General features: G+C 40.4%; 4 protein-coding genes across 10 annotated transcripts; 3 read left to right on the top strand and 1 right to left on the bottom strand.

The window, feature by feature from the left end:
* The first annotated feature begins 310 nt into the window (after nt 1-310).
* LOC122409742 (uncharacterized) lies at nt 311-3229 on the top strand. The gene is made up of 3 exons (XM_043417506.1): nt 311-397; nt 481-2815; nt 2916-3229. The coding sequence occupies exons 1-3, from the start codon at nt 331-333 to the stop codon at nt 2971-2973; spliced, it is 2460 nt and encodes an 819-aa protein (XP_043273441.1). The 5' UTR covers nt 311-330; the 3' UTR covers nt 2974-3229.
* A 712-nt stretch (nt 3230-3941) lies between these two features.
* Nucleotides 3942-11737, top strand: crc (bZIP transcription factor crc). 2 transcript variants are annotated; one of them, XM_043417521.1, is made up of 3 exons: nt 3942-4098; nt 5619-5933; nt 10188-11737. In XM_043417521.1, exons 2-3 carry the CDS (start codon nt 5714-5716, stop codon nt 11096-11098), a joined length of 1131 nt encoding a protein of 376 aa, XP_043273456.1. In that variant the 5' UTR covers nt 3942-4098; nt 5619-5713; the 3' UTR covers nt 11099-11737. The 2 variants fall into 2 exon arrangements, with proteins under 2 accessions (XP_043273456.1, XP_043273457.1); XM_043417522.1 differs by lacking the exons at nt 3942-4098; nt 5619-5933 and adding an exon at nt 7045-7899.
* Nucleotides 11738-13320: 1583 nt separating this feature from the next.
* LOC122409749 (uncharacterized) lies at nt 13321-18288 on the top strand. 2 transcript variants are annotated; one of them, XM_043417523.1, is made up of 5 exons: nt 13321-13574; nt 16179-16425; nt 16623-16849; nt 17062-17334; nt 17571-18288. In XM_043417523.1, the coding sequence occupies exons 2-5, from the start codon at nt 16285-16287 to the stop codon at nt 17836-17838; spliced, it is 909 nt and encodes a 302-aa protein (XP_043273458.1). In that variant the 5' UTR covers nt 13321-13574; nt 16179-16284; the 3' UTR covers nt 17839-18288. The 2 variants fall into 2 exon arrangements, with proteins under 2 accessions (XP_043273458.1, XP_043273459.1); XM_043417524.1 differs by lacking the exon at nt 13321-13574 and adding an exon at nt 14458-15588.
* A 6-nt stretch (nt 18289-18294) lies between these two features.
* LOC122409744 (uncharacterized) lies at nt 18295-21954 on the bottom strand. Of its 5 annotated transcripts, none has more exons than XM_043417509.1 (8): nt 21857-21954; nt 21131-21239; nt 20713-21060; nt 20294-20629; nt 20102-20223; nt 19664-19996; nt 19158-19522; nt 18295-18957 (listed from the first exon to the last, which is right to left on the bottom strand). In XM_043417509.1, exons 2-8 carry the CDS (start codon nt 21233-21235, stop codon nt 18536-18538), a joined length of 2031 nt encoding a protein of 676 aa, XP_043273444.1. In that variant the 5' UTR covers nt 21236-21239; nt 21857-21954; the 3' UTR covers nt 18295-18535. The 5 variants fall into 5 exon arrangements, with proteins under 5 accessions (XP_043273444.1, XP_043273443.1, XP_043273445.1 ...); XM_043417508.1 differs by lacking the exon at nt 21857-21954 and adding an exon at nt 21478-21850; XM_043417510.1 differs by lacking the exon at nt 21131-21239 and having other exon boundaries at nt 20713-21026; nt 21857-21878.
* Between the last annotated feature and the right edge of the window lie 47 nt (nt 21955-22001).

Genomic DNA, 22001 nt, shown 5'->3' with positions numbered 1-22001 from the left:
TCGCACGAGGCCTGACATTTACTCATTCTGAACGCAATCAATAATATTGCAATCAGTCGTGAGTGCTCCTTCGTAAGTTCTGTGAATTCTTGTTTATTACCATGGCAACAACGCCCAGCAACCCTTTGTTTAAGCGCAGTCAATGTACGATTGCGCAGTAGTTCGGAGAATTGCTTGCACAAATAGATATTTTATTACACAAATAAGAGCGGAGGTTCGACACGTGGTGAATATGCCAAGAGTGGGATTTATAAAGAGAATTCTGCTAACGTTGCATCTTCATTTACCTGCTACAGAGAGATAGAATCTTTCTGAGTTCGTTGAGGAGCCATGGCACAGAGGAAACTTCTTTACATTATCTTACAAACGTTCGTTTTCCTCTGTTTCACGAACGCAGGTAAATAATTAAAAAACGATTGCGTATTTTCTTTCTCAAACATTTGATTTTCAATGCAATTTTATTGTTTTTCTTTCTTCCAGATTCCCCCGGGACCTTTGCGGGTGATTGTGTCGAGTTTCATCTGGCACGAGTCCGAGAACACGAATCGACGCCGTACACCGATGACCTTAATCGAAATTACTCGACACATTCGAGCAACGATTTTCGAAATCTCTCTCCCTTTGGAAGTTCTTCGAGCGATTGGACCAGGCTGAAATTGCTCCGTGATGCTTTACCCGAGGATTCCACTGTCAGGAAGAACTTCAATCATCTTTTGACAGTTTTGCTGCTCGCCCACGACCAGGCGACAGGGCCCAATCGCTCAATCTCCTCGCTGGAAACTGTGAAGAATTTCACGAAGGAAAAAACTGCGTCCCCTCCCAATGGAGACGAGGTAAATTTAACGCCGTTAAAAACGTCGGGCGCACCGTCGAGCCTCGATTACCATGTCGAAAATACAACCCTCCAATCGAGCTTCGACGATGGATTTCTCCCTGAAAATTCCTCGATGCCAATAACTTCTTTCACTCCGCGAACGAATGAATTTTTAAACAAGTCGCAAAGTGACGACTCGGCTATCGCAACTGCGATTTCTATATCCGTATCTTCTTCGGGGATAATTAAAAAAAAAGTCAACTCGTCGAGCGGTGAAGAAGCTCAGAAAATAGAAATTGCAGCTTCCAACTCTACTAGCCGAAGACCGTTCGTCGTGAAGAACCAACCAGAGGAATTTGAGCATTTTTTAACTTTCAAGGAACAATCGAATTCCTCGAAAACAGGAAACGGGACTTGGTGCAAAGGTCCGTCTAACGCGGAAGGTTCGGTGGACGCTTTTAGTACGTACAATCAGTCGGGATCATCTCCAATATCGAAAGAAAATATTGCACAAGTGACTCCGACGAATTCAGCAACCACTCAAAGCCATTTCGTAACAGTACCAAGCGACGAATTTCCAGTATCAAGGGAACAGGAGGATGACGGAGAGTCACAAACACAGGAAGTTGCCACGAGTTCGTGGACAGAAATTTCCATTGGAAGTGGAGAATATTCTTCAAGCGACAAGCCGAAGAGCCAATCGAGGCCAGAAATCGCATCTCTCCTGACAACATCGAAAGCTCCAATTTCAAACTCAGACAAGACTGAATTCGACAAAATTTCGAGCACTCTCAATTCGGAAGGGGAAAACAAATTTTTCACAGAACCGACGGTCGTTAACTTGCCGACCATCGACCTACCTCCGGTTACGGAGTCCAAGGAAAATCAGTTTTCAACCACAAACGATGAGGACAGACGAACTACGAATTTGTCAACGACGCTTAAACTCGATACGAACGTACCGAAAGAGACTTTTTTCGATGCAACGAGGACACACAACGCTTCGAGGGCCCGGAGTCCGAACTTGGACGATCCCAGGCCGCCGAGCCGAGGACCATCGAGTGCGTCGAGTGAAAATTCATGGATAACGAAATTTCCCAGCGAGAGAGCATCGCTTGTCATCGAAACAGGCAACAACAATGATGAAATGAAAGCACCGAATTACGGAGAGCTAATGGAAATTTTTGAAAATGAGAAATCGTTCGATAGTAAATCAGACTTTCTAATAGATGCGTCAGTTATTTCTACTACGAGTCAAAACAGATCGGACGATATTGAGTCGACAGATTATTCGGACAAAATAAAAACACCGCTGGAAGTCAAGTTTTCTACGTCAGGCATTCTAAACGAAGCTGAAACGAATAATTTAACGCTCTCGAGCGAATTTCGAGCCGTGAAAATCGATGCAGTAACGCCAAGAGCCAGCTCGAGGCCTGTGCCATCTGTGAACATGGCAGAAAGCAAAAGCATCGAGTCCGTTAACGAATTTCACTCTGCTCGAAACTCGAAAAATGTAGATTCGAAATCTCGAGAAGCTTCGACACTTTCAAAAGTAAATTTCGTTAAAAATCCTCTCCGATCACCGGGTTTGTCAAAAAACAATCAAATTCCACGTGACTACAAACACGGAATCGACGATTTCGAGGCGAACCGTAACGAATCGAGCCAAATCAACATTTACGAGTTTGGAGTGAGTGCGAAAAACCGGAGTCTTTGGAGGCAGCGAATTGACAAACAATCACTGCTCACGAGCACCGTCCGGCGGTTGGAAAAAACTAAAGAAAACGTCGATCCTTCAAATTTGGAACGCAGCGAAAATAAAAAATCTTGGAATAATGCGGAATCGAATGTGACCGTTGCCGAAGAGCCGAACGGCTCGGCGACTCGAGGCCGTCTCAAGGAATTGAGGCCACGTATAAGAGGCAACAATAATCGAGCTATTGAGCAACAACTCGGATGGTTCTATCGACAAGGGGAAATAGAACGCGGAAGTAAATCGAGGTAAATTGTACCAGCAGCATTGAAACTTGCGACGATGTCAACATTTTCATTGGTTTGTGTTTTTTTCCCCTCATTTATTGGCGATTTTTCGGTTTTGTAGGCTGAAGGAAAATCACTATGGAAAAATTAAAGTCCGGTGTAAAAATCCACATCGTTAGTGCCTCCTTAATTTTGTACGTTTCAAGTTTTCATATTCATAAGCTTCTACCCTCGAATCGTTTACCATAGAAACTGTGTAATACGCTATACAATGAAGACCATTGTAAAAAATACAGTGTTTGTTAGAAAACTTGTCGAAACGAAAACTAAAAAAATTTGTATTTTTTTAATCAATTTTTTAATTTCTAGCGTGGGAAAAAATTGTCCATTGATGTCAAAATAAATGAAGTCGAAATTTCGACTCTAAAACGTAAAGCGATTCAATCATTTGACTTCTTACGTGCCGATTGTTCGTAAAGGTGAAAAATCATCGAGTAGGAACATTGGGGTTTTGTGGGACTCGTGAAAACGTGTGAGGATCGAGGTTTCGTGATGATTCCATTTTCGTTGAAGCGATAATGGGCGTGATAACATCGTTGGCGAATTTTACAATTTCAAATTTATTAGAAAAAAAGTATCGTGATAATATGAATGTATGGGACATACGACGAAATCCTGAGCAAATCGACGGACCATGAATATTCTGAATATTTTCAAAATTTATTACGGGGGAATTTGAAAACCACAGTTATGAAAAAACACGAAGAACCAACTTAATAATCGAAAACACGATCGAGACAATCCCTTTGAGCGTGGCACGTTTATTTTTTTAATCACTCCGAAACTGTGTCTAGAGACATATTCCTATAACCACGTGGAGCTATGTAAACTTGTATAGAAATCAAAGAATCTGGATTGAACCGTCGGCAAAACAGAAATACGACGAGTATACTTGCAAAGATTATTGCGTGTGTGTGTGCGTTTTATTTAATCTCCGGGGACGCCGTGCAACGAATAATACCACCTACAACGCGCACTTGTTTGAGCATGATCGACACTCATCCGCAATTCCCCTACCCCCATGGGGATGGAGTATCGCGGCGGTGGGAGAATTAGCGAATCACGTGACCGACGCGACGCAGCTCGTACTCTGATACTCGTCGAAAAGTCTCACTCTCCCTCCATGAAACCAGCAAAGAAGACGCATCTCAATTTATCGATATCTAAAGAGCGGTGAAGATGAGTTACTAGTCGGAATCCGGCTTGCACACGCAAGTGTGCCCAACAAACCCAATAATCATGGAGTAAGTTGAACAAAATTGCATCTTTTTCACTAACTAATCACCGTTGTCATGAATCTTGAATCTTGGTTGGAAAACATTCGCAACGCTGCCTGACATTCCTTCTGCGCCGCCATTTTGTGAGACCCTTCTGAACTAGCTGCGAACTCTCGAACAGATACGTTTTCCATTCCAGTATCAAATGCTTGTCACGTCCGTTAGTTATAATTTTCCCATTAGTAAACATGTACTCCTGCTTTTTCTTTCATTTTTGTTAATTGCTCTATCTTGATTCCGATCCAATGCTGACTAATACTGCTAATACACAAATAGACTTACTCTGTGCATGACGTCACCGGAATTGCATCACCATAAAAAGGGCACGAGTATTTGAAAATATGTGGACCTATAAATTTGACTTTTGGTTGCACTCCATTGCTCATTACTCAAGCTTGTTATTATTTTCCTCGATTGGCCGAAACAAGATCGAGACTTTCCAATGTGATTTCGCAACTTGTTGCAATACATCGTTTACACCCAACCATATGCTTTAATCTTGTTTTTTTTTCTTGGAAAAGACCACACACACTTTTCAAATTGGCCATTTTATCTACGTGCTTAAAATCCCGCGTTTTTCCATCCGTTTCATCCAATCATCTCGATTTACCAATTTTTAACTTTTACTCCATAATTCCTCTTTCAAAGTGAATGTTTTTTAACACATTACAAATAATGAAACTTGGATATTGATAAAGGGAAAGAATTTGTTGATGATTTAATATTTTTTTGCACAAACTTTCACAGTTATTAATTATTTAGACTTCTACGAGCTTTTTAATGGCTTGTATCGAACGGATTTACTTTGATTTGCTACAAACATTTTATTGATAGCTATCATACCTGTTGTAACATTTCAATCGCATATAGATGAGCTTTAAAAGTAAAATACAAGTTCTGGGCATAATAATACAGTGAAAATATTTTTCTGCCACTGGAAAGCCATTTCAAGGCCAGCAAAAAAGTTAGCCTTTTCAATTAAAGCAATTAACACGAAACGAATGACTATTCAATTTTAATAATTTACTTTTGGGGTTGGACAGTGGCGAGAAAAGACTTTCAATCTCAATTTTATTCTGCTCAATATACTCCGTATCGTGATCCTACTCATAATTTTTTTCCTGAGAGTTTGAGATCTCGCAGGGGTCACTGGTTGAGGTCTCGATTCACATTCATCTCGTTGTGACGGAACTAAATAACAAATAAACTAAGCTATCTGCTTTGAAAGGCAAAATTATTCCGGACTGAAGATAAAAGATTAATTTCCATTTGCTTCCTCTCAGCAAAGTTGATAAGACAAAGTCCACAATTTGCTCGAAGCATCAAAAGGCAATAAAGATTCTGCTGATTTTTGTATTCCGAAACTGCTGAGGAAAATTTGAGAAGTACTAAACGAAACAAGGATAACGATTCGACTAATCGTGTGTTGCTTTTTCATATTTTTTAATTGACAATTTATTAACGAATTCTGTGTCTTCAATTGACAGGGCCAAAATGGCGCTCATTGCGAGTTACGTCCGCGCGACGACACCAATTTCATTTTCACAAATATTAGAGTATCTTGGCCAAACTCACAACGGCAATGTCATTACAACCGGAGTCGTGGGTTTGGAAGTTGGAGCCGGTGTCCCCTAGTGGGACATCGATCGGGGAAGCAGAGGAAGATTGGCAGTACATTGACGACAGTAAACCAGCATCATTGAGCATCGACGGAAGCGAAGCTGAGCTATACAATGAAAATCCATCCCGAGCTCAAGTGGCTACAAAGTTGTTGGAAGAGTTGGACGAATGGATAAAAGAAGGTGAGTTGACTCGAACAGCGTGTCATTTCAATATTGAAATGCTGCAAAAAAAGATTCAATTGAGATTGAATCGAGAATAGAAACAAATGGGATTGCAGCGAAGCTGTGTGTTTTCTTTTCGTCCCAACGTAATCCGTAAGCCAAACGGCGCTAAGCAAACGTACACACAAAACAAGAAAAAATATCGATGAAGTTGGAATGGAAAGTGTCACGAGGCAGAACAAGAAGTTCGAACCACACGCGTAAAGCGAAGCACCGTTCGCTTCGAAGCGTTATCTCTTTCCCGCTTTCGGAAGAGAGCGTTGGGAGCTCGGGAAAGAGATATCGATGAAAAATGCGACGGAGAATGAGAAAGAGGGGAACGACTTGTGTAGTTCCCCCGTAATCTTCAGCCAGCAATCGAGTTTCGAAGTATGAAAATGATAATTATGGAAAAGAGTATTTGTATTTCTCGGATTCTCTGAAGTGGGGGTAGAACGGGAACGACACAAGTTCTCCAAGAGCAGCGAATCGTGCTCCGGAATCCATAGTTTTCGAGCGAGTATATGTGGACGCGTTACCTTTTTTTATCCACTTTTTTATCCGTCATTTTAGTGTTCGCAAGAGTGGGACAAACTGGTTAACCTCTAGAAGTGGCGAGTCTGGCGAGCTGAAGTCAGCGAGAATGAGGGGCGGGCGGGAGAGAGGGAACGAGAAAGAGGGGCGTCGGCGGGTGAGAAGCGATGGCGGGAGAGGAGAGGGGAGGGCGGTAAAGAGGTGGGAAAGTCCAAAGATAAGTCGAAGTCGGTCTTTAGTGGTGTGTACGGGTCAACCACACAATCCATATGACCAAGACGACGACGTCGACTCTTGTTGCTCGTTCTCTCCTACTCCCCGTCGTAAGCACACGATCCCGACTTCAGTATCTTTCCTTGTCTTCGAGGCGACGAATCTATCCAGCTTCTGTTCTCCGCTGCTGCTCCGTTTTCGCACCCGTGCGTGTGTACGTTAATACGTGCTAGAGCGAAAGAGAGTTTGCGTATAACACACATTTTTTATCTTGCTTCTGTTTCATCTACGTCGGCTCGTCGCGGCGTCACGTGCACCCATAGTCGTCAGTGGCTCGGAGTATCGTCGGACGTCGGCTCCATATGCAAAGTTTCGTCAGGTTCAAACGGAAAATCTCGTTAAGGCGGCGGCGGCGGTCACGGAATTTTTGATATCTGAGAAAAGAGAGAGCTTCGACGCGGGGCTTAAATCGCCGTGCTTATCGGCCGCAACGCCTCCCGGCCTGGGTTCACGCGCGAAACACTTTTTATTTTATATTTTCCTTTTTCTCTGCCATCACGTTCCCTCGAATCGTGCTATCTCCTTCATTTTTTTTCGATTCCCTCCGCTCTAGCTGTTTCTCACTTTTTATTACATATCGCCTTCTCGCTCGTATCGAACACTCGGAGAAACATTCGCACAGTGTTTTGAGAAAAAAGAGAAGAAAAAAAGCCCATCCTCTCGCTCTTGCCGTTCGAAAACACACTCTTTCGCCACGTCACGTGGCAACTGAGTTTTAAATAATAAAAGAAATTTAGAACCTTCGTGTGATACTGGCATCTCTAAAAGTGACGCGAGTTATAGATCCCACAGCTCGATGTTGGAGTGTGCTAATGTTTTATAATAGTATGCAGTTCGCGTATCGTTACACGTGGAATCGCGAAATAATCGTAAACTCTCAGAAATTGGTGAAAAGACGTTGATTGGATTGGCACAGCTAACGCCGACGATCGTTGCGAAGGAATTACTGAGCGTCGCCTTGTTGACCTTGTACCACTGTCGCACGTCAAAGATAATACGATCGCGGCGCAACAACTCCATCACGATAACTGGTATTTCATCAAATTCTCATCACTCTCCCTCGCGCCAGCTGATTATTGATAATACCGTTCGAACATTGGCCAAACAACGTCGATTATGGCGATGATGCGTTACGCCGGTACGTTTATTCCTCCACGATGTATACATCCCGTCATACTTTTTTGTTTCACAGCAAGCTTAAAGCAAAAAATTATACGAATAACAGTGGATTAAGATTCAACAGTGGTTCCATCGATTTCTAAAGAGATCTCTCTCTCTCTCTCTTTCTCTCTCTGTTTTTCAATCTCGCATTTGGGATTTTAAAGTTCCGTGAAACCGGCACTTTAATCAATAAATCATTCGTTCGATTGATCTGCACATGTTAATGTTGCAACGGATCCTTCGGATCATTGACCATGATCTATGGAACTCATGCTCCATTGATATCTATTCTGGTTTAAAGTACTTGATATTACTCGTCAATTCTCGCAGGATGAGATTATTCACAGCGAGCTCTCGTCGTCTCGCAGACACATCAAAACGAAACCGTCCAGTTACCCCTCGCTCTAGATTCAATGCAGACTTGTTGGTTCATCAGAGATACAAGTGAAAACTACAAATGAGAATTTACCTGCTGTTACGGGGGGGTTTGCTCGAAAACCATTTTAATTTAGTATACGAACGAGCTGTTCGTTAGAGCATGAAAGAGCGTAAACAGGTATCTCGCCCAACTTAGTAACTGGTCTTCGTACATAACACGTATATGATTTTTCGAAGATATGTTATTCCAGTGTTACCAGTATTCGCATATATCATTGTGGCTCAACTTATCCTCGAATAAAATTTCGTTTTGTATGTTATTTATAAAATCAATCGGAAACGAGAGTTTTATGATTAGTAAGACAGCCTCGAGGCTATCGATTGTAGATTTTCTGATGCTTTTTTCGAAATCTCGTGACGAAATGATTGGTCTGTCGTTACCAAAACGTCAGATGTCTATCCGAATGGTTGAATATAAATATTCCGATACGGAGTATCTTGTTCGATTGCTGTTTTCGTCATATTGCGGACAGCTGTCCGAGGCTTGAGAGCCAAGCATTATATTTCATTGTGATATGCGTCCGTGTGGACCGCAGTAACTCGCCATTTGTGTATTATATTCTCGCATGCATTATGTGAGAAACTCGCTGGCTTGCAATCATTTTTATTGAATTTTTTTCTTGCTTTTCTATCGTTGAAACAAGCGATATGATTAAGTAGGCTACTGGCGATATTCTCCTTAGAATATTGCACAATTAATGTTCTCTCGGGGTGTAGCGATCCCTGAGATACATGCGCTCACTCGGAGATAGATCGATCCGTGCATTCGCGTTGTTCCAGATGGCACCACACTCGGTTCTTTGTTCTCGTATAAACAAATTAATTTATCAAGCTGTTGCCGAGATCAAATGATTTACCTGTTTGTGTAGAATCGCCGCTGAATTACAAAATATTCTAAAATAGTCGATGGGTTAATGAGTTTCCTCCCCTCCCGCCTCTGTTCACGATATCAAGTCTTTCGTAAAACGGGACAGGCCAAAACGTATAAGGTTATCAAGTATTGCGTCAATAAACAAGAATTGATGACGAATAATCATATTTCTAGAGCAACACACCGATGCTTTTATTATTTTTCACTGTTTTCACTATTTTATTTTCTGTTTTACTAAGTTTGTTCCTTTGTTGGCCTCGTTTACGATTAGCGTCAATCGCCTTGCTGCCCGTTGACATTAATCTAGTTAACTGCAACGAAGTGTGATAAGCGCCGAGTGATTATTTGTATATTCCGATATTGCGTATTTTCCTCTTGTTAATACATCGCGATTGATTATTCATAAATGATATCGCCTGTTCAAAGCCGTTATTTATAAATATGTAAAATATCTACAGTCCGGTCGCTTAGCAGCGGGATGCTGATGCGTGTGGAAAGAGAGAGAGAGAGAGAGAGAGAGAGAGAGAGAGAGCGAGGCTGATCCGAGCGGGCAATTGTTCTTGAAACGCTCGCATGTCCTTGTCGGAAATGAATATCTTGTTTTCCTCGTTGTACAAGGAATGTCCACGTTTTACATTCTCATATCAAGCTGGGACACTCCTAGTCCTTTCGTCTATTAATTTGTTCAGTTTTCTTTACAATGTTGTCGAACGAGTTGGTCGCACGAGGGTTTCGTAGACTGAGAACAATTTCGAGCGAGGATAGAGTGCGATGTCTCGGTTTCCTCCACCTTCGTCTAGGAATAATTATTAATTTATCATGCGTTTGTTGCGCAATAAAGTCTGCATTGTATCGCGCAATTAAAACCGTTGAGACATTGTATTGATTTGTCCACTTGTTTTTTTCCTCCTTCGCATCATACGTGAATAATAAATGTTTTTTTGCTCGCTTTGCAGAGCCGTTCTCCAATTGGTTGGAGGAAAAGATCGAGTTGCCTATATTCGAAGAATTACCGGCGCCAGAATGCGGACAGAACAAGCCCATCGTGTACGCCGGTGCTCCAAAAACGCACGTGCAACAAGAAACCACTCAAACGTTGCTCCAAGAGTTCGAGAGTGTCCTTGGAGACGTTGAGGCATGCCATCAAATTTTTCCTCCCGTCAATTCGGCTCTTACACCGCCACAATCACCACCGCCATCACCACCAAACAAAATCAACGGTATCGATACGCAACTGCTCGTAACTCTACAACCGGTGTTGCAAACACCACTTTATCCATGTCCCCGCATAATACAACAGCAGCAGCAACAACAACAACAGACGATCGTTGAAACGCCACAGACTAACGCTTCTTCTTATCTCGGGCAAATATCAGGCGAATGGAACGCCGAAAATGTCTCGCTGGTACCGTTGCGAGACGTTGCCAGCGAATTGGCGGCGGTCGATGAATACGTGCGCTCTTGTGCCGAGGAAATAGCGCCATCGAGCCCATGCACCAGTTCCGGTGCCAGTTATTTCTCATCCGAGGATTCATCCAGTCCGGACGATCCCGATTGGACCGGGGAATCGAGCGGCAGCTCATACACCAAACAACGTACTTCTCGTTTAACGAAAAATCGTCATAAGCCATACTCCCGACCGTCCGTTGAAGACAAAAAAGTACGCAAGAAGGAGCAGAACAAGAACGCGGCGACGCGTTATCGACAAAAGAAAAAACAGGAAATCAAAGAGATTGTCGGTGAAGAGCAAGAACTAGTCGATCACAATGTTAAACTCAAAGACCAGGTTAAAGAGCTCAATCGAGAGATCGGATATTTGAAAGGTCTTATGCGCGATTTGTTCAAAGCCAAGGGTCTTATGAAATGATCGAAATTTCTAAATTTTCGTCGCTCTGCTACGCAGTACTTGGCTCGTTTTTAATCATTTTTTTAAATTCTAACATTTTTATTTTATCGTATACGTATATTTACGAAACTGTTATGAAATAATTGATGATGAAACACCAACCGTGTTTCCCGTTGTATGATTTTGGTAATACGAGTTTTTAACCGTTCCCCATGTTCGCCGTCTCAGCTGATCGTTCTCGCTCGTCCCGTACTTTTTTGTCGTTCGTGTTTCCCCACTTGAGAATCAAGACTATATCGTCGATTTTACATCCAATCGTACCTTTTTACATCTTACTTTCTTTTCTCTGCCCTCCCTTCTTGCTCCCCTCAACATCCACCAAGCCTGGATATGATACTTAACACATGTGCTCGACGACCTTATCCACGGAATATTGAAACTCGGGTGTGCGATCTTATGATACTTTTACAAGTGGAAACCTGTCGTCACACCTGTCCATTCCGTCGACGAGATCTCATCACGTATATGGAAAATCGGGTCTCCTCATTCCAAATTATTTTAACAATCAACAATTTATAATATTTTCTTAAGACAATGGTACAATTATCATAAAAAAAAAAAAACAAATGAAAAAATAAAGAATGTATTGAGTTGACCGAATTTCAGAGCTTTTCCAGTTAATCTGTCACCCACTTCTTGACTGTAAATGAAACGATGAAAAAAACGAAAATTTCATTTCCACTTTGGGCCTTTTCTTGCATGCATTCGGGGGGGGGGGGGGTACTTTTTATTCGAAAATGATTCGTACAATTTTTCGAACATTTTCAAATTTTTTTTGAACATATAGTTCATCACAAACACTTGTATATACATGGCTTCTGTTGAAGCAGAGTTCTCGAAAATCGTGTATTGAATTTCCAAATTTTATCAATTTTTTATCGTTGTTATCAGGCGGTTATGTGCTCATAAAATTTTCAGGTGTTTGTACGCTACACTGACTGCTGAATAAGAAATATCAAATTCGTTTCCAAAAATGAGGTTTCCTCGATCGGTCAATCTCATCGATATTTGGATTGAGAAAACACATTGGTATAATAAATCGAATTTGGTTGAAATAAAACAATTTAATATGTCGAATTAAAAAATATTCATTAATCGAAAAAAGTTTTCTTTATGTTGTGTTTTGATACCGACACGAGTGTTCGGCACATACTCTATCTACGTGTGTATTATAAATATATAATTTGTGTAAACTCTTGATATTTCGGCGTATAAATACACGTGCATCCACACACGCTCTACGAGTGTCACCACTTGTTCGTCAGTGAAACTACTTCTATGCATATAAACTCGGAATACCCGATCTCGGTCGTTATCATTAGACCTACTGCAAATATGTATAACCTCTAAATATCTGATAAAGTATTCTAATCAGTATACAAATTTAGGATCGTATACTAAAGTTGAATTTTTGAATTTAAAATTATTACTCGGTATTGAGATAAAAAAGAAGAATTAATATACACATTCGAATATGAATAAATTAATTTTTCATAGATATATTTTGAGGAGCTGATCTCTTTGCGATACTGAAGCAAGCGAAACAATTTCATGATCATAATTTGAGCTCAACTTTACTTTTTTTTTTGGGGTTATGACTTTTCTATACCTTGCTAATATATAATGACGGAAGGGCATGCAGGTTTGACATGTGCAGAGTTTTTGTCGAAACCAGAAATTTCACGGTGTGCCAGTACCTTGGACACTTTGGGCCCGTTATATACCGTTAAATTTTGCAAAAAATACAGGTGAGCTCTAAAACTGTAGGTTATACTTCAACGGATTCGTTGGCCATACGCATGAACCCTTTTTTGAAGCTCGTTGAATAAATGAATTAGGAATCATGCTACTCATGGATCTGGAAACACCGACACCGTCATCCAATTTTTCGGGAATGATTATGCTAATGACGTCAGGACAAAATGGTTGCTGTACGAGAGTACGAGAGAGTTTTGCAGCTCTGGGAGTTGGGAATCAGACGAAACATAAGACCATTACGAGCACGAATTGCAGGTTCTCCCCACTTGTATGTATGGCTTTTTCTTTCTATTATGCGCGTTCTCAGTCGCGAGAGGTGGGAAAATAAGGAAGGAAGCGAGAGAGAAAGAAAGAGTTACCGATGCTCGGTAGAAACCGTAGAAAACGTATACCGTGGAGGATCAGGGGCGCTGTTTGCTTCAGTCCGAACGTTCTCACTAGTACGCTAGAAGATCTTGCCACGGAAAGAGACTGGCATCTCTCTTTCTTTATTTACTCTGCCTCCATGTCATCCCGGAGGTTTCAGCTGCACAATAATAAGCGCGTACCCATTATTTTTTCTTGTCAGCAAGTGAAAAAATAACCGCTATGTCGTGAATTTATCAACTTTGACGCTCCTACAGATTTATTGTTCTTTTTTTACGCATTTACCCAAAAGTGCTGCTGTGCAACACACGAGGTACTAAACACTTTGTTACTTATGTATAATTACGTTTCGGAAACGTTCTACGCTCTATGGAGAGCCTTTCACCCTTCGTTTTTTGCTTTCTCCCACAGTCTTAGCGACTCTCTCCCTTCCTTTTCGGATGTTGTTTACCGCGATCGTTTATTCCCAATTAAAGGTACCGGAAAAAAAAATCATTCCTCGTTAAAATAGGCTCATTTCGTTTTGCGACCTTGTCTCTCCAGTACAGTTTTCAGAATTTCTACAGTGATTTTTGCTGTGCTATTTCCGCGATTCGGCGTCTTGTTGTCAATTCCTTGTCACTGTTTTTTCATTTATTTTACTCTTCTAAAGTTCACTAAAGCTTACGTAACAAATTAATCATTTAATACCATTTATTTTGAGATTTTGAATCACCGCAGGACCAGTGAAATGTTCATTACTAATGCTACTCCCAGTTGCCACATTTTTTTACGCAAAATTTTATTTTTTCGATCGAAAGTTCAGTTTTATTAACAAAAATCGACTAAAAACAATAAAACGATTATTTTATCCACTCGGAAGTGAGTAGCCGCGTACGCTTACTTCGCGATCTGGTTTCTAAACTCGTTTACGGTGAAAATTGAAAAAAACTGAGTGGAGACAGTTACAAACTCTGCAACTTTCATTTACATTTGCGTCGGTCTCGAAATATCAAACAAAAGTGACACGCTGCAGAATCGTTGGGATAGGTCGTGATTGTTTTTTTTTGTTTTTGAAACATCGAAGTCTACATTTTTCGTTTGAAACTCGGTTCTGTTTGCTATGGGAGGCGTCCCAGGCATCGAGGTCTCCTCGCGGTGAGTGCTGCGCATTCCCGCGGCTCACATTTATTTCCACGGCCTTGACCCGAAATAAAAGTATACACGCATTTGCTTCTCCCATCACTTAGTCAACAATGAGAATGCAGAGGGAAAAAAATCATGATTTTCAATCCGTTAAAAAGTACCCGTAAAGTTCAATTTCCATTGGATGAATAGACCGGAATCCCGAACAATTAGCGGACGCTAATGAGCGGCTTTTGATTTTGTGAGCACGGCCGATCGTTAGTCGGAGGGGGGCCATGAATGAGAATGTACGAAAGAAAGGAAATAATCACGTAACGTGCTCGTGGGGCACGTTTCCTTGCGATGCCTTGTAGTTATTTGTTTACGCATTTTGGATTTCGAGGATGACTCAACTGAGTGAAAGTATTCGACGACATACCCAGTCGCGGCACAAGTTCTTCTGAGCTACCCGTAGATGGCTCTATCGTTTGTATACATTTTCAAATGAATTAGAAGACAAAACATCTCCATTGGATTCATCAGAATAAAAAATTTCTTGCATCCAATAATAAGCTTCGATCATGAACCTTTTTTTTGTACGACGAAGTTGGATTTCGTAAGCATTTTATGGTAAAAACTCAAACAGTGAATAAAGTTTTCACATCAAGAAAATTGCAATCGTTTCGAACCTCGTTGTGGGATACCAACGTTCAGGATACTACGATGTTAGTGGGACTTCGAGAACAGTTCGTGAAAAAAATATATCGATCAGGATATCCAAAACCGTTTGAGTTCCCAAGTGTCATTAAATTGTGAAAAAATTTCAAAGCGATTAGTTCCAAAGACCACTTAATGGTTTCTGGAACAAAAGTGTTTTGTGGATTCTTCGAAATTTCTCGTCGTCAATCAAAGCTCGAATTGAAATTTCCTCGTACGGGAAAACTCAAAAAACAAGTGTTTCCGAAACACTCGCTGACAGTTGCAGTTTCAAATTCGTTGCCGTATAAACAAATTTCGACAATAAACCTGACCGTGCACTAACGAGCGAATATTTTGGTGAAATGTTGAAACTTCGTCAAGCTTTAAATATTTTCAAAAACGTGTTTAATCAGTCGGACCGATCCGAAGATTAGAGTCCCTCGAATTCCGGTAACTCGACGATCGATCATCAGGAAAAAAACGGGCGTGACGAGTCTCCAAATATAAACATGCGTCATACGCACGTAAGACATAAATTTCGCATGTATCTTTTGAAGCCGCCTTCTGCAGTTTACTCACAACGAGAACGAAGCATCGTGACAGCAGGTTGCAATAAAATTGATCAGAAAAATTTTGAAAAATGTGAAACCTGGATTCTTCAGGCTCAACGCACAAGCCAAGATTTTTGACAACTTTTAGATTTCCAATATCAAACCCACACCCAATACTACTTCCAAATAATTTAACAGCACGAAATTGATTAGTTGCGATATTTGACAAGGCACAATACTTTCGACGAAACCAATAAAAATTGAATCTCGAAAAATTCATTTTTACGTTTATGTTCGAAGCAATAAATAAAATAATGAAAATCCATAGAAAGCTTAATACAAAAATGAAGTCGAATATTGAATAAGTAAAAAATTATGTTCGGATCGTCTGCTCGAGGACAAAAAGAGAACGAGGTTTTCTTCGACTTAGTCTCCTTGGCCTTGCACCCACTTGTTTTTCCACGCGATCACACGTGTGTCATCATTGCGAGAACGGATTTATACACACGTATGCATGAATGCCAGCATCCTGTATTGGTTAACGAGATGTGTTACCTTTTGAGGTTCGATCGGCGGAGAAAAGATTGCACAGCCAGCCAATGTGCCCGATGCATTGCGAGATAAGAGCGACGTAACGACGGGGCGAAAATAATAATCAAGAAAACGAAGATGTATCATAATAATGGATATTTGATGGAGTCCAGTCGCGACCATCATCGAGGTTATTCAACCGAAGGAGAGGAAAGTCATCATGCGCCTTCTGTACGGACAGTTTCGGAATATGCGCTCTCCCACAAACACAATAATCCGGTAAAATCGTAATGAGATTTAGAAACTTTGAAGATTCATTGTGTTTGGTACGAAAAATAGTCCGAAGTGCAGCTCGATTATCGAATAATTTTGTTATTCATTGTTTTCCCAATTGATCAATTTTGGCAATAGTTTGCTCGAAGATAATGATGAGCTCGAATATTCATCGAAAATCATTGAATTTTACTCGTATTCAGATGAAACCAGTTCCACCGGGAAGAAGCTCGAGTAGCAGGCCAAAATATGAGCACGTCAGCGAGAAACGAATCCATGTTACTCGGAGTGGGCAAGACTCGGATTTTTCGAGAGACTCACCCCCGAGTATTCACACTCCGATTAAAGTATCGAGGCACGAAAGTAGTCCCTACGATGGATCGGATTTGTATGTCACGGGAGCACCCTACCGAGCCTCATCTGAACTGAGGTTTTAGCATGTTTTTTTCTTCTCATCTGTAAAATGGTATTGTGAAAAAAATTGCGCCTTGTATGAAGAACAATTTCGGAGTATTCCGAGATTCCGTAGAAGCGACGAAAAATATTTGACAATGTATTTCAAAAACTTGATCGCTTCAATGGCTTTGCCGAATAAAACCACCTCGCAGTGTTGCACCATAACATAACGGAATTAATTTGCAGTCGTGGATCGCGCAACAGTCCAGCACCGAGTTCGAGAGCTGCTGAGAGAGCTCCGAGTAATTACAGCGGCTCGGCGAGATCGGGACACTCGACGGTCAAGACTCACACGTCTCGACACGGTGGAGTTATCGTGGAAACCATGTCGACACCCAATCCCTTCTGTCCAAATACGAAGGGAATCTGTTGTCTCATGTTACTCCTCAATCTGGGCTTGATTCTCGTCACTCTCGGTTTCGTCATAGTTATCCAATTTTTCACACCATTGGTCGTTTGGTGAGGCATTTATTTTTTGTGTACATACTCAAAATTGTTTCACTTTGAAATTTTTCATAAAAGTTACCCTCAAAAGTATGAATTCCTTGTTCATCGAAGATTTCTTCGGCTCTGTATCTGCAAAATTAACACAAAACATTATTTTGGGGGCTCATCAAAACATTTGATTGACATTTCAAATTTTTAGCGTTCGACATTTGAGAAAAATGAATCCATCGAATTTCTTATTGTTTCAGGATTCTTGGTATAGTCTTTCTTATTTTTGGCTTCATGACTCTTATCGGAAGTTTGTTGTATTGCGTGCACGTGTTCAGAAACGCGAAGCATCCGCATGACATTAATCCGGAGGATCTTTACTGGACACGATATTGGCAAGGCCATGTAGGTTCTGCCCCGGAAATACATTACAAAGCTGAGGGAAAATATGCAGACGACGCGGCTAGCGATCGTTTCAGTAAATACTCGACGAATTATTCGGACCGTCACAGTGGTCACCGATACTAAAGAAATCATAACGCTGACTTATTATTATCGTTACGTGACGTTACTCGGTGCACACTCGCTAGTTGACTGTTGCAACTTAAAGTTCGTTAATGACGAACGAAGCAATGCTGGGACAATTCGAAGTCGAATTATATTGTCACTCGTCGTGACTCACGGTGTAAATTCACCAGGAAAATGATTTTTATACGAAATAAACACGAAACGATACTCAAAGCCTTGGAGACTTGGACCAGTTTCGTTTTTGGCTTTGTAACTAAATAGACTGCCTTCATGTGCCGTGACAACTAGTGTTATAACGATAACGTACTTCGTTTTTTTAGCATGAATTTGGTCACTAATTTTTCATACCTCACACTCCTTTTAATAAACGAATTCACGAACGGACACACGTGATGATTTAATGTGCAATTTGTTACCAATTATGTATTCTAATAAATTAAAGAAACAACATTTCTGTTTTACCGTTTCGTACGAAAATATATGTATATTTTTGTTTGATATCGTTTTAAGGTACACAGCAACCCTTGTCGCAGGGAGTGATGCTATAAAAAATAGAATGACGAGCTTAATGAGAATAAATTAACTTATCAGACTGGAACTTGGTGGACACGGTTTTGTTACGTCTGTTTAACAATACCTGCAACCCTCGCGATTTCTTTTTTTCATTCGTTAATCTCAAGAATGTTGAATTAAACGATTAGGCAACGTTCGATTCAGACATTACGCTTATCGTTGGCAGTGAACTGTCGCTCCATTCTGCATGCGGATAATCCCGCGGCGGACTTTGTACTTGGACGAGAAGTTTACTCTGGCGCCGGAAATCTTCGAATATCATTTCAAATTGTTCCTTCATAATACGGACCGGATCACCGGAAGCACGTTCAATTTCCGCTTTCTTGTCATCCTCTTCATTCAACAGATCCCGATTTTCATCGTTGTGTTGTTTGTTGTCCGTTGCCGAAAATGATTTTTTTGTTTTCGATTTTGAACGGTTAGACGTCTTTTCATTTTCTTCGTTGTGCGATGATTCACCGGTGTTTCTGCACTCGAGGTTCGGCGCGCTTAAAAATTCCTCCAACTTCCATTCACCCTTGTTCTCCGAATGGTTCTTCATGTTATCTGAAATAATCAAGAGGTGAAGCTTTAGGTTTCAAGCCTTTGGTCATTTAATTGGAAAAAGAACAAAACGCCTTAATCGGAATATTGTTGTTCGAGATGCCATAACCCAATACTTTTTTTTTTTTTTTTTATCGAAAATCAGACCCTTGGTAATGAACTTGGTCCGTTTTGTTGGATCGTAATAAAAAATCGATGCTTACTCGGAGAACTCGAAAGTTTCGGTTGCCCATGCTGTTCGTGAGTCAGAGAGATCGTATGAGAAGTTTCTTCGCCAGGAAGACTGATAAATTCTTGTTGCACTTTTTCCGCAGCCCTTTTCATTTCGGAGTTGTCAGACAAGGCGTTGAACGCGTCACCTATCGGTGCGGTCGATTTTTCGAACAAACAATCGACGATGGGCAACGAGATTTCCGATAATTCAGCAACGGAGTGGGGATCAAAAGAATTTTTGGAAGATGTTGACGTAGGAGAAGAGCAGGCTACACCTCCATGAATCAGAGATATTTGCTGATTGCTGGTTTCACGTATTGTCACCAGCTGCTCTGATATATGATTTTGTAGTTCTCTGTACAAAATATTGAAACATCGAATCATAAAGCAATGATAGCCTATGTTTTTTTTTTTAATATAATACTTCTATTTTTCAAGGACACTGACAAGAAACTACTCGCAAGATTTCAAAGTTATCAGCTTCAGGTAAACTCACTTCAGTTTCTTTCGAAGATCGTTCAGCATAATATCCTTGTAAGACGACAAAGCTTTGATTTTGTCTTTTTCCAACTTGAGATATTGTACCTCCATGTATCTTTGTTCAGCCACTTCTATTTGCTCATTCAAATCTCGCCTCAAATCCCTTGCTAACTTTTGCGATGCCTCTATTCTCTTATTTTCCTCTCTAAGAGCAGCGATGACTCTTCGGTTCTCAGCAGCAACTTTTACACTCTCATTCAAGTCCATTCTCAATTTTTTAATTGTCATTTCCGCATTTTTTTCACGTTTTTGACTCTCCTCCAATAAAATGGACTGTTTTCCAACTTGCCTGAAACATAACGTAGAAACCGAGATCGAATTGAGAATTAAAATTTAATTTCATCACTTTATATAAAACTGTGGTTAAATAAACCTTGCAAAATGAAATACATACTGTTGTAAACTCTCTTTGTCTTTTCGTAGCTTCGCGGATGCTGCTTCGAGTTCCTTACTGGTAATTTCTAATTGCGACATGCCGGCTTCCAACTTGGTACATAGTGCAATTTTTTCAAGGACCTGCAAACGAGATTTATATACCTCAATTCAAAAGTAGATTGTCCTTAAAGCTATATTTTTTAGAACTCACATCAGGAGGAAGTTTGCCTGGGTCTTTTGGTATCCTCAAAAGTGCCTGCTCCATTTCAGTCAAAATTTTGCTAGATCTTTCATCGCGCACTAATCCTTCCATTTCCTGCATCAAAATACCTAAAACTCTCACTGGATTATAGATCCCTAGTCTGTCGTTTGAACAATCGAATATTCCTCCACACTGAACTCCTCTATCTGTCACTTCTACAGACTCCAAACTACTGGCTATCGTTGTTGTTGATGGAACTCCCGAATGGGACACAGTTTTGATTTGTTCGGAAGACTTTTTTGCTGCTTGCTTAACAGGAATTTCATCAAATATTCTGCTATCTTGCTAGAATTATAAAACTCCAATTACCTTTACACAAAAAAGCAAGTTGTACACTTTGAATTCTCAAGTGATCATTAAAAACTTACCCGTATAAATTTATGGGATTGGTGAGTTTCAGTTATTGTTCGAAATTCCTTGCGCTCATGATTTTCGTGTCTCGCATGTTTTGTCGATTGAATCTGTCCAGCAAATTGTTGCAAACCTTGTTTAAGAACAGGGCGATTCTGTTCTCTCAAGGTTCTGCTCCAATTGCTTGTATGACTCTCGATGATGTTATTAGTTGGTGGTTTGTCTTCCATCATTTTTGGGGTATTCAAACAGCAGCTAGTCATGCCAGAGCTGCTTTTACGTCCTTTTGTTTTGACAGTGACTTCTATGGTTGTTCCACGATTGTCTATCACTAAAACATCATTGGGAGACGATGGTTTCAGCTTCTGGAAGGTAAAATCTTTGTTTCTCAGTTTCATATTGTAGTTGAATCGATAAAAAAAAAAAGTTACAAACCTTACTACTGGGCTTTTGTACTTGTTGCTTAGTAGCTAAATCCAAATTATCTTTTTTCGTCCTCACAGCCAAAGACTTATTTGTAGTATTGACTTTGCCGATCATTATGCTATGATAAATGGAATGCCGAGGTCGTGAATTAAAAAACAAACTTGTCCTATTATTCTCACTTTCCTATTCGTTGTTTATGTGATAGAAAACCGAGATAATCGGGTACGAAAAAAACACTTCAGCGGAAAACATAGGTTACGGAACTAACTTCGTTTACGATCAGACAGAAGTCTTCCACAGTTAAAATTTTTTGAAAAATAAATTATATCATAAATCATTGCGAGCAAAGATCATACCGTTGATTTTTTTTGTTTCTTCAAAATTTGGCTAGTCCCCTATCTGCATAGGGACTAACCTCGGATAAGCAGAAAAATTTGAGCATATTTTTTTCTTTTTCGAATGCTATAAGCTATGACATGACAGCTTGGGTAAACATTGCCTCAGTAGAAAATCTTGAAACTCGCTTATTTTTTTCACTAAACCCGTAGAAAAATTTTCATCTATCAATATATCGGATGCTTTGATTTAAACGATTCCAGTTGATTGAGAGATTACTGTCTCAAAATTACGATTCTGATTTATATATCTTTTTTAATCCGGTAAATGATTATAAAAATAAGTGAATTCATCAATTTCTGCCATTCAAAAGTTTTTCCAGTTTATTGGTTGACTTACTGTCAGCTTCGCATCATCGGCACAAAAGCGCTGTACTATTTGCGCGACCGACCGCCGATTCATCAAGAGCAGCAGCAGCAGCAGCCTTTCACAAAAAGACGCGTAACGTTAGGTTTGCTCACGAAGTTCTTTTAAATAATTTCTC

This window comes from Venturia canescens, chromosome 4 (genome assembly GCF_019457755.1).
Source record: "Venturia canescens isolate UGA chromosome 4, ASM1945775v1, whole genome shotgun sequence".
Lineage (NCBI taxonomy): Eukaryota > Metazoa > Arthropoda > Insecta > Hymenoptera > Ichneumonidae > Venturia > Venturia canescens.
The sequence above is the reverse complement of the archived record's forward strand: the minus strand, read 5'-3'. Positions and strand labels throughout refer to the sequence as shown.

What these genes read in the sequence shown, in the direction of transcription:
- LOC122409744 (XM_043417509.1), bottom strand. Translation starts at nt 21,235, where the DNA reads ATGATCGGCAAAGTCAATACTACAAATAAGTCTTTGGCTGTGAGGACG. An exon ending in TACAAAAGCCCAGTAGTAAG is followed by an intron (nt 21,061 to 21,130) that starts GTTTGTAACTTT and finishes TTTACCTTCCAG; the next exon opens with AAGCTGAAACCATCGTCTCC. An exon ending in GAAACTTTCGAGTTCTCCGA is followed by an intron (nt 18,958 to 19,157) that starts GTAAGCATCGAT and finishes TGATTATTTCAG; the next exon opens with ATAACATGAAGAACCATTCG.
- crc (XM_043417521.1), top strand. Translation starts at nt 5,714, where the DNA reads ATGTCATTACAACCGGAGTCGTGGGTTTGGAAGTTGGAGCCGGTGTCC. An exon ending in GGACGAATGGATAAAAGAAG is followed by an intron (nt 5,934 to 10,187) that starts GTGAGTTGACTC and finishes CTCGCTTTGCAG; the next exon opens with AGCCGTTCTCCAATTGGTTG.
- LOC122409749 (XM_043417523.1), top strand. Translation starts at nt 16,285, where the DNA reads ATGTATCATAATAATGGATATTTGATGGAGTCCAGTCGCGACCATCAT. An exon ending in CCCACAAACACAATAATCCG is followed by an intron (nt 16,426 to 16,622) that starts GTAAAATCGTAA and finishes ACTCGTATTCAG; the next exon opens with ATGAAACCAGTTCCACCGGG. An exon ending in TTCACACCATTGGTCGTTTG is followed by an intron (nt 17,335 to 17,570) that starts GTGAGGCATTTA and finishes TTATTGTTTCAG; the next exon opens with GATTCTTGGTATAGTCTTTC.
- LOC122409742 (XM_043417506.1), top strand. Translation starts at nt 331, where the DNA reads ATGGCACAGAGGAAACTTCTTTACATTATCTTACAAACGTTCGTTTTC. An exon ending in CCTCTGTTTCACGAACGCAG is followed by an intron (nt 398 to 480) that starts GTAAATAATTAA and finishes TCTTTCTTCCAG; the next exon opens with ATTCCCCCGGGACCTTTGCG. An exon ending in GAACGCGGAAGTAAATCGAG is followed by an intron (nt 2,816 to 2,915) that starts GTAAATTGTACC and finishes TCGGTTTTGTAG; the next exon opens with GCTGAAGGAAAATCACTATG.